The 16,456-nt window shown below is 35.3% G+C and overlaps 2 protein-coding genes across 2 annotated transcripts; both read left to right on the top strand.

Moving 5' to 3' along the window:
* Positions 1-8,363: 8,363 nt before the first annotated feature.
* LOC132619060 (GDSL esterase/lipase At2g04570-like) lies at positions 8,364-12,156 on the top strand. The gene is made up of 3 exons (XM_060334035.1): positions 8,364-8,916; positions 10,186-10,684; positions 11,836-12,156. The coding sequence occupies exons 1-3, from the start codon at positions 8,548-8,550 to the stop codon at positions 12,027-12,029; spliced, it is 1,062 nt and encodes a 353-aa protein (XP_060190018.1). The 5' UTR covers positions 8,364-8,547; the 3' UTR covers positions 12,030-12,156.
* Positions 12,157-13,944: 1,788 nt separating this feature from the next.
* LOC132619559 (uncharacterized) lies at positions 13,945-16,225 on the top strand. The gene is made up of 2 exons (XM_060334423.1): positions 13,945-15,352; positions 15,843-16,225. Exons 1-2 carry the CDS (start codon positions 13,945-13,947, stop codon positions 16,223-16,225), a joined length of 1,791 nt encoding a protein of 596 aa, XP_060190406.1.
* The last annotated feature ends 231 nt before the right edge of the window (positions 16,226-16,456 follow it).

Raw genomic sequence — 16,456 nt, 5'->3', positions numbered from 1 at the left:
ATAGTAAATTTCGTAACCAACAGGATTCAGATACTGCATTTGCTACACCGCGATACTCGGCCTCAGCACTCGACCGAGAAAGAGTAGGTTGTCTTTTGGAAGACCAAGAAATCAAATTATCACCCAAAAAAACAAAATAACCAGAGGTAGAACGTCTTGTATCCGGGCAACCATCCCAATCAGCATCAGTATAAGATACAAAAGATGAATAAAGATGGAGGCCATGATCAAGCGTACCTTGAAGGTACCGGATAATGCGCTTTAGAGCTTGCATATGGTCAACTCTCAAATCATGCATATGTAAGCACATTTGTTGAACAACATAAGAAATATTCGGTCGGGTGAATGTAAGATACTGTAGAGCCCCGACAAGACTCCTGTAAAGAGTGGGATCCTCATAGGTAGCACTAGAAGTTGCACTAACCTTTGCCTTTATGTCAACAGGAGTAGGAGATGACTTGCATGAGGCCATTCCGGCCCGCTCAGTTATTTGTTCGGCATACTTGTGCTGTGAAAGAAACATACCACCCTTATGTTGGGACACAGCAATGCCAAGAAAATAATTCAAAGGACCAAGATCTTTCATAGCAAATTCCGAGCTAAGAAGACCCATTATAGACACACAGAGAGCGTTCGAAGAAGCAGTCAGGATTATATCATCAACATACAACAAGATATAAGCCATGTCAGTCCCCTTGCAATAAATAAACAATGAATTATCACATTTGCTATTTGAGAAACCAAGAGAAATGACATAGTCAGCAAACCGCTTATACCATGCACGGGGTGCCTGCTTAAGACCATACAATGACTTTCGCAAAAGACATACATAATCCGGATGGTAACGATCCTGATAATCCAATGGTTGATGCATATACACTGTTTCTTGTATCTCACCATGAAGAAAAGCATTTTTCACATCCAACTGATGAATTGGCCATGCTTTTGAAAGAGAGAGAGAAAGAACCGTACGAATCGTAGCCGGTTTCACCACCAGGCTAAACGTTTCGCCACAATCAATGCCAACCTGCTGAGTTTTCCCATCACCTACAAGACGGGCTTTATGCCTCTCAAAAACACCATTAGATTTTTCTTTATGAGCAAAAATCCACATAGAACGAATAACATTAACATCAAGTGGACGGGGCACCAACTCCCACGTCTTATTTTTAATGAGAGCATTATATTCATCATCCATGGCCATTTTCCAATTCGGATCACGAAGGGCCTCGACCGGGTTACGGGGCAAGGGAGAACGAGTAACCGAAGCTTGCAGAGCATATTTTTTATTTGGCTTAAAAATGCCCATTTGACTTCGGGTTACCATGGACGGCTGAATTGTGTGGGTTGAAGTAGATGTTAGCTGTTGGGTCACTGATGCACGTGGAGGAGTAGGATTTGGGCTTAGAGAGATAGGGGAGCTAGTTTGGCTTGTTGAGGAAGGAGAAACGGTGGAATCTGGGCTCAAAGGAGGAGACGAGTTGGTGGGATCTAGGCCACCAAGTTGAGTTTGGGCCATTTGTTCAGGCTGTTGGGCGGACTGGTGACCGTCCAAGGCAGTGGATTGATTTTGTATGTGATGAAGAGTATATGGAGAAATGTTATCACACAGAAAATCATAAGCATTAAAAGAAGGGGTATGCAACTTTGCAAATGGGAAAACATGCTCATCAAATAACACATGACGACAAATAATAATTTTATTGGAAGATAAATCATAACATTTGTAGCCACGATAATTCGAAAGATAACCCAACAATACACATGGAGTAGACCGGGGTTGCAATTTATTGATAGTAGTTGACGGAATTAAGGGATAACATAAGCAGCCAAATACCCGAATGTGAGAATATGAGGGAACCCTTTGGTATAGAATTTCTAGAGGAGATAGATTTCCCAAAAGCTTGCTCGGAAGAATATTAAGAAGATACGTAGCCATTTGTAAAGCATGATGCCAATAATAGGGAGGAAAAGATGCATGAGCAAGAAGAGTACGAGTGATATTATTTATAGTCCGAATTTTCCATTCAGCTTTACCATTTTGAGACGAAGTATGAGGGCAAGAAAGACGGAAGGACATGCCATTAGTTTTACAAAAATCCCAAAAAAGACCATTGTCAAACTCCCTCCCGTTGTCACATTGCACATTTTTGATATTACGTTCAAATTGGGTGAGTATGTGGGCTTTAAAAATTAAGAATTTCTCAAACACATCCGATTTTCTAGCCAATGGAAAAGTCCACAAATAATTAGAATAATCATCCAATAATAAAACATAATATCGATGTCCCATAGAACTCAAAGTAGGTGATGTCCAAATATCACTATGAATAATATCAAAAGGCATAAAAGTGCTTGAATTTGAAGAACCAAATGGCAACTTGATATGTTTTCCAAAAACACAGGATTGACAAATACTAGAACTAGAACCCCAATTACAATCAATGCTTTTATTGAGCCTAAGAGCATCTAAGATAGGAGCACCTGGATGACCCGATCGATCATGCCAAAGTTTAGGAGAGATGGCTGCAAAGGTTGAGTGGAGAGCTTGATTGTTGACAGAAGTGGTAAGAGGATAAAGGTCACCCCGGCTATCACACGTCATTATTGGCATCCCTGTTCGAAAATCCTTCACAGAAAACCCAAACGGATCAAACTCAACAGTCATATTATTATCAGTAGTGAATTTTCTAACTGAAATGAGATTTTTGATAATTTTGGGAGCATGAAGAACATTATTTAGGGATAAGGGAGGACTAGGGGAAGGCAAACAAGTATGACCATAACCACGAATTGGAATAGAATGACCATTATCGACAATAATACCATTATTATGATTGCTCAAATCAAAATAAGACGAGAAATTACCATTGGAAGATGTCATATGTGAAGTTGCTCCGGTGTCCATGTACCATGACGGATCGGGTGGATTGAGAGACATAGTATGCATTTCCGCTTCGATGTTTGTAGGAGAGTAGGAAGTGGACTAACCATTTGGGTTTGCCACAAACGCCCGCTGAGGACGTGGCCCAAGGATCCCCGGCTGGTGTTTCTGGGCTGCTGTACCACGAGCAGCCCACCCTTGTGTTGGATACGGGCAAAGAAGGACTGCCCACGGTGACATCCAAGCCCAAGGTGGGAAATTTCCCCATGGAACCTGATTCACCCACTGCTGCCCCGGCTGCTGTTTCTGGCCACCACCACCGCGGCCTTTCTTGGAACCGCCGGAACCACGACCAGCACCGCTGGACTTCCGGCTACCATTTTTTCGATTTCCGGATTGTTTTCCTCGGCCCTGTGATTGATCCGAATGATAGAATCCATCATCAACATCTGAATGTGAGGCGGCCACCATTGTAGATTCGGAGCCCGTGGCAGCCTCCTTCGCCAATCCGGCCTCCTCGAGTGTAAGCATCGAACGAGCCTAATAAAATAGATGTAGAGGATCACTTTGTCGTATCAATGTCCCCACACCCCTATAGGCCCGGGTAAGGTCGGAAACAAGTTGAATGACGAGCCGACTTTCTGATACTGGTGCTCCAACATTTTTCAACTGATTAGCGATTGTCTTGAGATGCTGACAATAGGCCGATGCATTTGGAAAATTCTCCATTTTAGTATTGGAGAATTCGGCCTCTAGGGTTACCACACAAGAATTTTTGTTGTCTTGGAAAATATCACGTAACCGGTTCCAAGCATCCATGGCCGTAGCATCGGGTTCAATGATTGTATGCAAAAGATCATTGGAGATGGTAGCATAAATCCAAGAGAGAACCGTAGCATCAAGATTCGACCACAATTCCTTTTCATCCTCAGTAGAAGGGACCTTCGCCTTGCCATTATCAAGAGGAATAATATGGTGAAGGACCTTGTGAGAACGTGCGGTAATTTTGAAAAGCTCCGCCATGTCGAGTATTGAAATTCTCCATTTCAAGAGTTATGGAGATATGGTTGCGGATATTAGACACCGCGAGAGCCGGATGAAACGAACTCTTTGAATCAGACATGACGATGAGAAGAAGGATAAAAAATGAAGAAGAAGAAAGGGACGGCTAGGGAAGAAGAAAGGGCGCTGTGGAAGAGAAGAAATAATATGCTCTAGAAATATGATACCATAATAGAATATTTTCCTCATTGTTTTCCATTGAAGACTTCGAATATATACAGGATACATTGCCTATAATTAGGCTTAATCTAGGGCTACTAAATAGGCAACTAAATATATACAATACTAAAAACAATCACAGAATATATATTTACATATATAGCTTAACAGATTCAACACTGTTTTTTCTTACAGATTTTAATTTTCAGGTTGAGCCATCATGTTAAAGGGGCCGATAACAACCCTCTTCTTGTGAAAATAACCACTACACTGTCATGTTCAAAAAGGTAGAACTTGTGTAAATAACCACTACACTGCCTTGTAATGCAGCCACAAGATAAGTTAAGAGTTGCATTTAATATTACAAAACTAGTGCCATTTGGCCCGTGCTAAGCCCCGACTCAAAACTAAGATTAAAAGTTAAATTTGTAACTTTTTTCCCGCTTTTTGTGACATTAAGTTATTAAAAGATTTGTTCAATATTTTCTGCAAACTCTAGCACGGGCAGAAAACCAAGATTAAAAAGTTAAATTTGTAATTATTTTTTATTTTTTTTCCCGCTCTTTGTGACATTAACTTTATTGAAAGATTAGTTTGATATTTTCTGCAAACTCTTAAAACTACATTCCCACATATTTAAATTGTATAAAAATATTTAAAAATTGAATAAAAATTCATGTTTTGTCCTTACTTTAGACCTTTTCTTTTTGCCTTCAAATAAATATGTGACATAAAGTCTCTTAATTTTTTAACAGCATCCAATGTGAATTATAACGTTTTCTTCCAAAAGAAGAAAAATATTTTGGTTCTCGAGACATCAATTATATATGCTATATTTATTCTTTTGTTGAGATTTTAATGAGGTTACTTAGAAATAAAGATAACTTTTAAATAAATAAAAATAAAATGTTATACTTTGCAAATGTTTATAGATGTTAATTTCAATTAAATTATACAAAGTATATCGAAAAGATGAAGAAAACTAATTACTTTTCTTAATATCGTTAGACTTTCCTTTTACTTTCTAAAAAATTTAGGTAATGAAAAAATCGTGAATTCATCACATCTAAGTAAAAAGAAATGGATAAAATAACAGGATGTACAACAACAAAAGATGGACAAAAGCTTACCACAATGATGCAACTATACTTTTATAGAGAACTGAGAACCTGATGCTACTGCCCATGGAAATAGGGCTGCATATCGGTCGGTTCAGTTCGGGTTCGAAAGTTATTGGTTTAATTTATCAATTATCGGTTTGTAAATTGTTAAACCGTTAAAGAACCCTTACGATATTGGTTAATGGGTTATCGGTCAATCGGTTGTTATTTCTTATCGGTTTAACCGTTAAGACTTCACACAAAAAAAAAAAAATCAAGAGCTTCGGCTACTATTGTAGTCAACCGCGTAAAGTTTGACCTGGTATCAAAAGAGGAAAATAAAGATAAATTTCTAAATCAACTAGTCGAAGAAAGATAAGTTCCTTAATCATCAACCATGTACACCATCATTGGAATTATCTAGTGTACAGGGAACTGTAGTATTAAAAAAAGGACAATTTTCAGAAGAATATAGTACAAAAAAAATAGAATCAAAATTTAGAATCCACTGAAAATAAAAAAGTAGCACTTTCAGTGGGAAAAAAAAATAATCTCACATCAATACCATTAACATGTCCTGGTGATCTGAGAAAACAAGAAAAATGGTTATGAAGTGGAAATCAAGTGAACCCTAAATATAGTTAAGTGACTTAATATATGGAAGGGTAGAATTGTAATTAAATAAATGGTTATCGGGTTATCGGTTTACCCGTTAACAAAAATGGTCAAACCGTGACCCGACCCAATAAGCCAATAACCAAAGGGCACCACCCGCTACCCGAACCAGTAATCCATTAACCCGAATCATTAACCCAATAACCCAATAATCGGTTCATATTATTGGTTTAACCGTTAATTTGCACAGCCGTACATGGAAAGGGTGAAGGGTTTTATAATATTCTGGCGTGTTCTCTGCTATTATAGTCTACAAAATGTGACCGTCAATCTTTATTGAGCCTCATGTACTTATGTTGATAATTGCTTATATCCACACTACTAATTTAAGTCACTGCACGCGGTACAATAATCAATTTATAAGTCGTTGCTATCAGCTGTTGGCGATCGGATTAAGGCATGTTGCAATCTTAATGAGGGAATATGATGAAATAAACCTGCAAATTGCAATAACTTAAAAAGTATTATCCCCATTAGACCTACAGTCCAAATGAAAGTGAATAAACAGAAATACAAGATGATAAACCTCTCCACTGCAGCTGTTTAATTACAAAACCGAGAGATGTCCACAATGTCAGAAAACATGCATAATCTGTTCCTCGTATTATTGTTGTGAGGGTCATAATGAGGTTAAGAAAATGTTTATTTATGATGTCTAATGTAACTAAGCTTTCATTTGGTGAAATTTTGGCCGTTTTATCGCTTTATCATGACTAACATTGCCAAACTTTACATCACTATATTAATTGGTTGTATAATTTGTAGATTGGTCTTGCTATTAAAGGAGGTAAGGAAATACTTGAATCGTATCACACCTCCATTGCATTTACAAAAGGGCCGTACATTAATTATAAATTGTACAATGTATAGCTAGTTTAGGAGAAGAAAGTGTTAGCAGGAAGCTTCCCATCAGATCAAGACCTATCGACTGGAGAGGAATGTACATTCCCATCAGATTTAGCGGCAGAGCGATTCTTGTTCAAGGGGCGAATTAACACCATTTTACTGTAAAACTAAAATGTATGGATAGATAAAAAAAAATTATGTAGCATATGTTAAATTTTCTTGACTTCTTTAAATATATATTTTCTTGCAGTTTGTTCTCTTAGTGAAAATTCTGGTTCCTTTACTAAATTAGGAGTGGTGTTAAGACTAGTATATTAATCATGTAGTTTGTTCTCTTAGTGAAAATTCTGATTCCTTTACTGAATTAGGAGTGGTGTTAAGACTAGTATATTAATCATGTATCCTTGACTGAGAGAAAAATTACACGCACATTTTAGTTAGTCATTTTTTATTCTCTACCCCTATTTATCATGAAGATCCATGTGTGATGTGTCTTAGGTGAGTGTTCCGTCACAAATATAACTTCAAGACATATTCACACGAGTGGATACATTCTTACTTCCTCCAAATATATAAACTAGAGGATGTTTATGTGAGGATCAAATATCACTTTCAAAAATATTCATTTTTTGAAAATAAGAAAGAAAATTAATTCCCCAAAGTACAATTCCATTTTTTTTTCCTTTCGAGTTTTTACTGTTGTTTACCCTTATTTAATTTATATTGTGAATAGGGTTTTCTTTGATATGACTCTTTCCTTGAACGGAATTTGTAAAGTTGCAAACTAAGTAGGCGTTTGGCCATAGGATTTTGATCTCTACACTTACATTTTTTTATCAACTTCGATGTTCAACTATCTTCAGAAATTATCATCATTTGATCCAGGAGAATTAATAAGAATCTTTGCTTTTTCAAAAAAAAATTCCCAACTCTTTGTCGTTCTTATTACGTCACTTTCGTTAAATTTGTCTAAGAATTAACACGATTTGACCTCATTCTAAATAGTTTAACTGATTGGCCTGCTAATAAATAAATTTTAGGGTGATGCTTATCAACTATTTCCTCCGTTCATTTTTACTTGTTCTGTATTGACTTGGCACCCACCCCTTAAGAAATCATAAATAGAATGATATTGTTACTATATCACCCCTAATATGTCATCTAATGGTTGAAATCAACCAAATATACTTTAAAAGTTGTGCAACCACTAACAATTTCTTGAAGTTTTCAACTCAATAATTAATAATAAGGGTAAAATTGGTATGAAATGGTGAATATCTCTTGGTTTTCCAAAGTGGACATCTATTTTAGTATACAAGACAAGTAAAAAATAGATGGAGGGAGTACTTTTAATCAGCTTAAAATATTTTTTGGTTCAATTGCGATGAAGATAATTAATTTTTTTCGTTAACTATACCTGCATTCTCAATGAGTTCAGTCAAAAAATGAGTGCGCAAGTTCTTAACATCTTATAAACTACAGCAAGATTGTCAAAATCTAGGAGTATTAAATTCGAGTTCACCCAAACCAAGAATCACAGAAGAGTGACAAAATTGCAATTCCCGATTCAAAATTAAAGAACCGCTGAACGGTAATTTACATACTTTCCAACCCAGTCTCATTAATTGCTTCCACTCAAACTTTTATTGGACTCTTCACTACTATACAAAAAGTTTTGCTAGTCCTATTAATAGTAGTAATAACTTTAGACACCATTAAATGATCCCAACAAACCTTTACACTGATCCTCCTTCCAACCCAATTAATTAATCACTTATATAAAAATCACCAAAATTTGCACTCAAAAATCCCAACTCAAAAATGGCTTATAACACTTTCATCAATATATTCCTAAGTCAATTTTTGTTACTAATGTCTACAACTTTAGGTGGCAAAGTTCCAGCAATTATAGTGTTTGGTGATTCCTCTGTTGATTCAGGTAATAACAACCAGATTTCCACCATTCTTAAGAGTAATTTCGAGCCATACGGTCGTGATTTTTACGATAAAAAGCCAACTGGAAGGTTCTGTAATGGGCGAATTCCACCAGATTTTATATCTCAAGGTTTTGGACTAAGGCCATTTGTTCCAGCTTATTTGGACCCAATGTTTAGCATATCTGATTTTGCTGAGGGGGTTTGTTTTGCTTCTGCTGGTACTGGTTATGATAATGCCACTTCTGATGTGCTTGTAAGCTACTCTGTCTCAAATTATGTTTTTTGTACCTCCTTAAAAAAATATTAATTAGGAAGAGTTTTTGACTGTTTTACCCTTATTTATGGCTTAAAATATATAATCTCTCTTTAAAAAAATTTGTACTCTATTGAGGTGTTTGTACTCTTTAAGAACAATTACTACCAAGGATAAAATGGAAAAAAATGATTAACTTTATCTTAAACTTTAAAAAAACAAATAATTTAAGATAAATATTTTTAAAAATCACGACAGATAATCGAGACTAAGGGAGTACAACTTCTCCCTTTTTATGGTCTTTTTACTCCCTCCTTCCCAATTTTGGGCGCTGTTATCTTTTTCTAGTCTTTCTTGATAAAATGATACTTTCTCCGGTCCAAAATAATTGAGGATTTAGCCTCTAAAAGCAGGTCCAAAATAATTGAGATTTTAGTCTATCAAGAAGGTATTTAGTTCTCTTTTTCAAACTTGCCCGTAACACATTTTCATATCCCACGATAATTATGTCAACCTAAAAAGAAAAAAAAAATCATAATTAAAGATATCTTAGTCAAAAGCCCTCTTAATTTTTAAAAGTTAGCGAATTCCTTAATTCATGTGCTTGAGCTTAAAACTTCAATTATTTTAAACCGGAGAGAGTACCTTTACAATACTTGTAATTTGCAAAATGGTCTACTTTTGTCATTTCTTTAAAGTTGGAGCCAATTATGTCCTCGCTGTTACAAAACTAGCACATCTTTGTCAATTCAACTAGTGGAATCATTACACAATAATATAGGAAATTCAAGGCCCAAAGTTGGCGCTGTGGTTTGCGACATTGTCCAAAATTGCCTTTTTTTGGTTCACTGAGTTATTTTATATTGCTTATATTCATGGGCAAGTTGTTTGAAATGAGAGTATATAATTGATTGTAGTCAATTGAATTTGGAAGATTGTAAATATTCCTCTAGTGGATTATGTGAAGAAAAAAAAAAACTGTTTTTGTACACTCTAGGATCCTACTTAAAGAGCTATGTTGTTTTAGCTAACAATAACAGATAGTTGTAGTAAAACTTACAGCTATTTTTCCTTGGATTTACTAACTTAAATGTATAGATAGCTTAAATAGTTTTTCCACTAACAGTGTAACATAACCTATCAGAACCTTTTATTTTCCTTATTTTTCAGGTAACTAGTACCATTTATTATTAGCGTCACTTGATAGTTTAAAAATTCTTTTGCATATACGGTATTTGTACAAGAAGTAAACTCTTTTACTTTATGCAGCATGTGATACCATTGTGGAGGGAATTGGAGTACTACAAGGAATATAATAGGAAATTAAAAGCATATGCAGGCAAAAAGAAAGCCCAATACATAATAAAGGAGTCACTATATTTAGTCAGCATTGGAACAAATGATTTCTTGGAAAATTACTACTCAATGCAAAGCACACGCTCGTCTCAATACACTGAAGAACAATTTCAAGAATTCCTTCTTCGACTTGCCCATAATTTTGTGAGGCAAATATATCATATGGGTGCAAGGAAAATTTCCTTAACTGGACTTCCTCCAATGGGTTGTTTGCCTTTAGAAAGAGCAACAAATTATATGCGTGGGAATGGAGATGGATGCAATGAGAAATATAATAATGTGGCTAAGCATTTTAATGTGAAGTTGGGTGGTTTGGTTAAGAGGTTAAATAAAGAGCTTCCTGGGATTAGAGTGGTCTTTGCTGATGCTTATAATCTCTTGCTACAAATGATCAGAAAACCTCACTCATATGGTAAGTACATATTTCCACTTTTAGTTGTCTCTGAAAACATTCTTGTGCCCTGTGAGATAGGTTAAGTCCTAAAAGATTTAAAATACATGCACGATCAGTTAACTCCTTATATTTCAGGTTATACATTTATTAAACAACAATTACCATTAAACTCATCTCTAGAGAGCTTTCTTTTGTGTATCACGTTGACCTATATTGGATTTACGCCATATCTTAGCTGGTCATACTGCTTTTCTTTGAGAAAGGTCAAAAATACCCCTTAATTATAGGAAATATTTTAATTTTATTTATATTTATATTTTGGGCCATTCATACTTTTGTTTTTAGCAAATCATCACGTATTTGCCCTTGATTCTATGGAGCTCCAACCTGAAGTATAGCAGGTAATTTTAAACCATCGCAAAAAGTAGAGTGATGAATTCAAACTTTTTCCCGTGGAAATAAATCCACCCAATTTTATGTCGGGGTCCTATTAAAATCAGGGTGAATACAAGACGATGTGCTAATTACAATGATATGAATGATCCAACAGTATAATTAGTGATAAAATTAATATACTTATTTCTTATTGTAAATAGGTAAATTTGGATATTTTCCCCTAAAAAATGTTAACTTTTTTTTAGAGGCAGTACAGTTGAGCTCCTAAGAAATGACAAGAGGTTTTAGTGCTAGTAGTATAGCTGTTGCACTATATGCTGTTCACCTGTTCTTTAGTCTCTCTGTCCAATTATTTGGCTCGATCAGCGATTAAGTCTGAAGAAGTTAATAAAATCATGTGAGTAGCTTTAATAATTGACATTATTATATGGTTTTCCATAATTCACGTTGACGAAATGATCTTCAAATAGAACAATGAGATCATATAAAGAACCCTACTCTCTTATTGTATTCAACGATAATGATGCATCGTTCCTAAAAGTAGCTTAGCCCCTTCAAATTTTAATTAATTCTCTTAAAGTTTGGTAATACGTCGTTGTTACTAAACTTTATTCTTCAAACTGCTATTTAAAGGTACTAAGTTAATTAATCTTTTATTACTTCACATCATATAGTTACTAACAAATTATCTCCAATTTGTAACCTTTTCAATATGAATTTACCAGTGTATTTAATTTTGTCATTTTTCTTGCCAACCTATTTTTAAAATGCAGGGTTTCAAGTGGCAAGTGTAGCATGTTGTGGTACAGGATTATTTGAGATGGGTTACTTGTGCGATAGTTTGAACCCTTTGACATGCACAGATGCAAACAAGTTCGTATTTTGGGACGCATTTCATGTCACGGACAAAACAAACCAGATTATTTCTGAATTCTTGTTGAAACACGTCTTTGGACAATTTTTATAGTTGCATTAATGTGGGATCATACTATGTGGATTTTGTAGATTTGGGAACTGGGAGGATGCATATGTGCTTTTCGATTTTTGGAATATGAGTTTGAGAAAAGTACGTACCATTTTTTAATCTTAAACATTCTATGCCAGCGTTTAACCTTACAGGTTTCACATTCTCGTTTTTATTTCATTACTAATCTCTCTGAAAGTGCGTTGCACGTTTATATCATATCATTGTTATTTTTTTATATATATGTTGAATTTTTCATACGCATTACTTCAAACAATTTTTGCTCGAGTTAGAAAGACATTTAGACATACATTATTTGCTAAATCAGTGTTTGCTTTATTAATTTATTTATTAGTTCAATTTTCAAATGGAAATCTTTTAAGTTTTAGTTTTTGTTTGAATATCTCAAGTGAAGTAATGTTTTACTCATAATAGTCCAACTTTTTCTGAAATTCATGTCAAACACAATATAACTTCTTTACAACATCAACTTATCTCCAAATAATCATTTGAAATAGATATCTAATATCGACATTGTAATTAACAATTATAAAATAAGTTTTTCCTAATTTGTTGGATAGTACGGAAAAAAGGGAACCGACTCAATGATGACAACAATTAACTCCAAATTCTCCTAAATTTCGCATTTGTTTCCCTTTTTTCCCTCTCTCTCTCTCTCTCTCTCTCTCTCTCTCTTTGATAGCTATGCAAAATATTACTCCCAATAATTCACCAATCTTGGAAAAGAAATAAGAGAACTTTTTAAAATTTGAACCTTTCAGTATCATACAATAACAAAAAAATAAAAAAGAACTCATGAAATTATGCATAAAATTGTCAAGAAATGAATTATTCAAAAATTTTGTCCCTAAGGACTAAGAACTTAGTTTTCAAGACTAAAATATTGTCAATTCAAAATCAAACTACTTCACTCTCCCTTCAAATTGTAGCACATAATTCTTCAAGAGAACCTTTAAAGTTATTTATCAAATTGGTAAATGTATTCTACCTCGAATTGTACTGCCTCTTGCAAACCAAAATAGTAATTATCAGTTGATAATCTTATCAATATGCTATTGTTAAACGGAATTCGTATTTTCACCACTACTTGCATATACACCGTTATTGAATAGGTTGTTTAAAAAAAAATTAGGCAATGAATTTTAAATAAATTATATCTTGAAGATAGGAATTTCCCCTCATTATGCAAATGGTTTACTGAAATTTGATAGACACAATGGCTACTAAAAAAATTAAAGTTGCAATTTTTTTTTTCTAACACAAAAACTTAACCCAGTGAAGAAATTTAGAATTAGAGCATAAGAATAAATGTGAACATACCACATTTGAAAAGTTAATTTGTTCGAAGGAACACAACCCTTCAAATCAAGGTATAAGGTTTATTTAAAATAGTTTTAGCTATTCTTGTAAGTATTATTATCAAATATACATTGTAAATATTATTAATAGGTTTATCTTTTTGATTTTGGATTTCTACTTTTAATATAACAAATCGATTAGAAATAGATAACGCAAAAGGATATAGTCAGAAAAAAGAAGGCATGAAATTAAATATTACCAGCACAAAATCTAACCATCAAGTACACGAATGAAAAGCTATGAAAAGAAAATGGTTGAGGAAAAAAGATAACGGTTTGGTGAAAGAAGATTGAAGTTGGATAAAAGAAAGAAAACAAAAGCTGAAAATGTGATAGAGTGCTAAACGGGGAGTATATCACTATATTCCCTTTATTTAAACTTGTACAATAAACACAATAAAAGAGGATTGTGTAAAGCTTCTAGCTTGTTTTTCCAAAAGAAAAAGGGAGGACACAAATGATACCTATTGAAGTGTCCATTGATAAAAGTTACGGTAAGAGGTACTTGCAAAATAGGTGTTTTTGATTTTAGAACTGTAATGCTCGATTTCAACAATGAAGAGGATTTTAAAAACACTTGGTACAAAAGATCTATAGAAATTGAAGGTCAAGTTATGTGGCTTGAGAAGTGGACCCCTGATTTTAGACCGGATGTGGATTCTCCTATAGTGCCGACTTGGGTGTTGTTACCCTCTCTCCCTATACATTGCCATTCATGGCATTATGTGAAACAATTAGTAGGAACAATTGGTACACCTCTCTCAATGGATTTAGCTACTGAAAACAGGACTAGACCTAGTATGGCTAAGGTTAGAGTCGAAATCGATTTGACGAAGCCAAAAATTGACTCGATCTGGATTGGAGTAGAGGATGATGATAGTCCATTAAAAGGCTTCACTCAAAAAATTGAGTATGAGAATGTGCCAAAGTATTGTAGACATTGTAAATTACTTGGACACTCAATACTGCAATGTAGACATGCTGAAAAGAAGAAGGAGGATGTAAAAGAAAAACAAAAAGAGGTCGAAGACAATGGGGAGCGAGGAAAAGCAAGTGAAAGCACAAAAGGGAGAAAACACACAACTGAAAGTAGCAAAGTTGAGGAACAGACCGAAAAGGAGGAAGTAAATGCAACAGATGCGAGAAACAACAGCAACAGCAAGGATAAGACAGTGACGAAAAATGCTGAAGCGGGGGAGATTACCAAGGAATGCAACAATAATAGGGGACAGGAAGATGAGCTATATGCAAATGACAATGATATGGACAGTAAAGAGAATGAAAAGGAAAGCATGGTATTTAGAATAAATCAAAAGAAGAGGAGGAAGAAGAAAAAACATCATACTAAGAAGGCCCTAAAAAAGAAGACTAAAGTCACCTTCAAGGTGATAAAAAATCGCCAGGAAGGTTATATACAGAACAGTTCCGTTGAGAAGAAGAATGTGGACAAGCAGATTGATCAAGAAGTCCCCCAAAACAGTGAGGCAGAACATATTGGCGACACTGCCAGTAACAACAACGAGGAGATTACTCCAATCGGTCCATTTATAAATGATTCAGGACAACAGCAGTGTATGGAAAAAAATAATGAATCTGAGGAGAACAGGGACAATGCGGAAAGGGAGGAACAAATAGAAAGCCAAGAGAGCAAGGATGAAGTAGTGGAGGAGGTCAGGAATGGAACTTCAAACAGGTACATTGAAATCTTAAACCACAAAGGCATTGATCTTGTGGTAGATTTAAACAGGAATAATTATAAAGAACAACAAAAACGAGGAGGGGAGGAAGAATTGGCAGAAGAGTTAGACAGCAGGCCGCCTAAATGCGACGCAGATTTTGGGAAAATTTTGATTGAAGATGCAGAACAAGGTGATTCGGATGATGCAGGAAAACAACATCTAACAGAAGCTCAAAAAAAATGTGATCTCTCCCCAGAGAGAGGGAGAGGTAAACAAAGAAAGACTAGAAAAAAAAAAGCGAAAGAAGTTCGGCCCCTGTAAACAAGGGAAGGACACAAACAAAAACGTCCATAATATCTTAATGATCAGTGCTCTCTTTTGGAATATAAGAGGAGTCAGGTAAAAAAAGGCCATACACAGACTGAAGAGTTTGATAAAATTAAATAACATTCAGTTTGTTGCTATCTTTGAACCTTTTATCAACAAAAACAAAATTGAGGGATACAAAAAATTCTTGGGTTTTCAGCATTGTATTAGCAATGACATCGGGCAGATCTGGTGTTTCTGGTCTTTGCATCTTTATGCTACTGTGGTGTCCAACGAAAATCAACAAATTACCTTGTACCTAAATGATGGGTCCAGTGCCGATGGGGTCCATATTACATCGATATATGCCAGGTGTACCGCGTCAGAAAGAGAAGAACTGTGGGACAATCTGGACAGCTTGACTCCTCAGGTGCAGGGTGCTTGGTGTATAGGGGGGGATTTTAATGTGATCTTGGAGGCTTTTGAAAAACTGGGGGGGAAACCTTACAGGGCTTACAAGAGTGTGGACTTTGCTAACTGTATGAACAGATGTGGGATGGAGGATGCTGGTTACATAGGCTCTACCTATACTTGGTGTAACAACAGAAGACCAAGCAAAAGGATATGGAAAAGGTTGGACAGGTTGCTATTTAATGATGATTGGCTACACAAATTCCAAAACAGCGTGGTTAGGCATTTAAGTAGGACAGGGTCCAACCATAGGCCTCTACTACTTAAATGTTATGATGATATGAATGAGGGCACCAAATATTTTAGATTCCTGAATTTCTGGAGTGATCAACCGGGCTTCTATGATATAGTAAAAAAGGAATGAGAAATTCATATTAGGGGGAACCCAATGTGGATTCTACATCAAAAGTTGAAGAACTTAGGAAAGCAGCTTAGTATTTGGTCGAAAGAAGTCATCGGTGATGTTTTCCAAAAGGTGGTGGAATGGGAGGAAACAGTGCAGAGATTAGAAGATATGGACACACTTGACAATACTGAGGAAACCAGGGCGGAGTTAAATAAGGGACAGGCAGAATATGTTACTTGGATGGCTATG

The sequence above is a fragment of the Lycium barbarum genome, chromosome 11, assembly GCF_019175385.1.
Source record: "Lycium barbarum isolate Lr01 chromosome 11, ASM1917538v2, whole genome shotgun sequence".
Lineage (NCBI taxonomy): Eukaryota > Viridiplantae > Streptophyta > Magnoliopsida > Solanales > Solanaceae > Lycium > Lycium barbarum.
The sequence above is the reverse complement of the archived record's forward strand: the minus strand, read 5'-3'. Positions and strand labels throughout refer to the sequence as shown.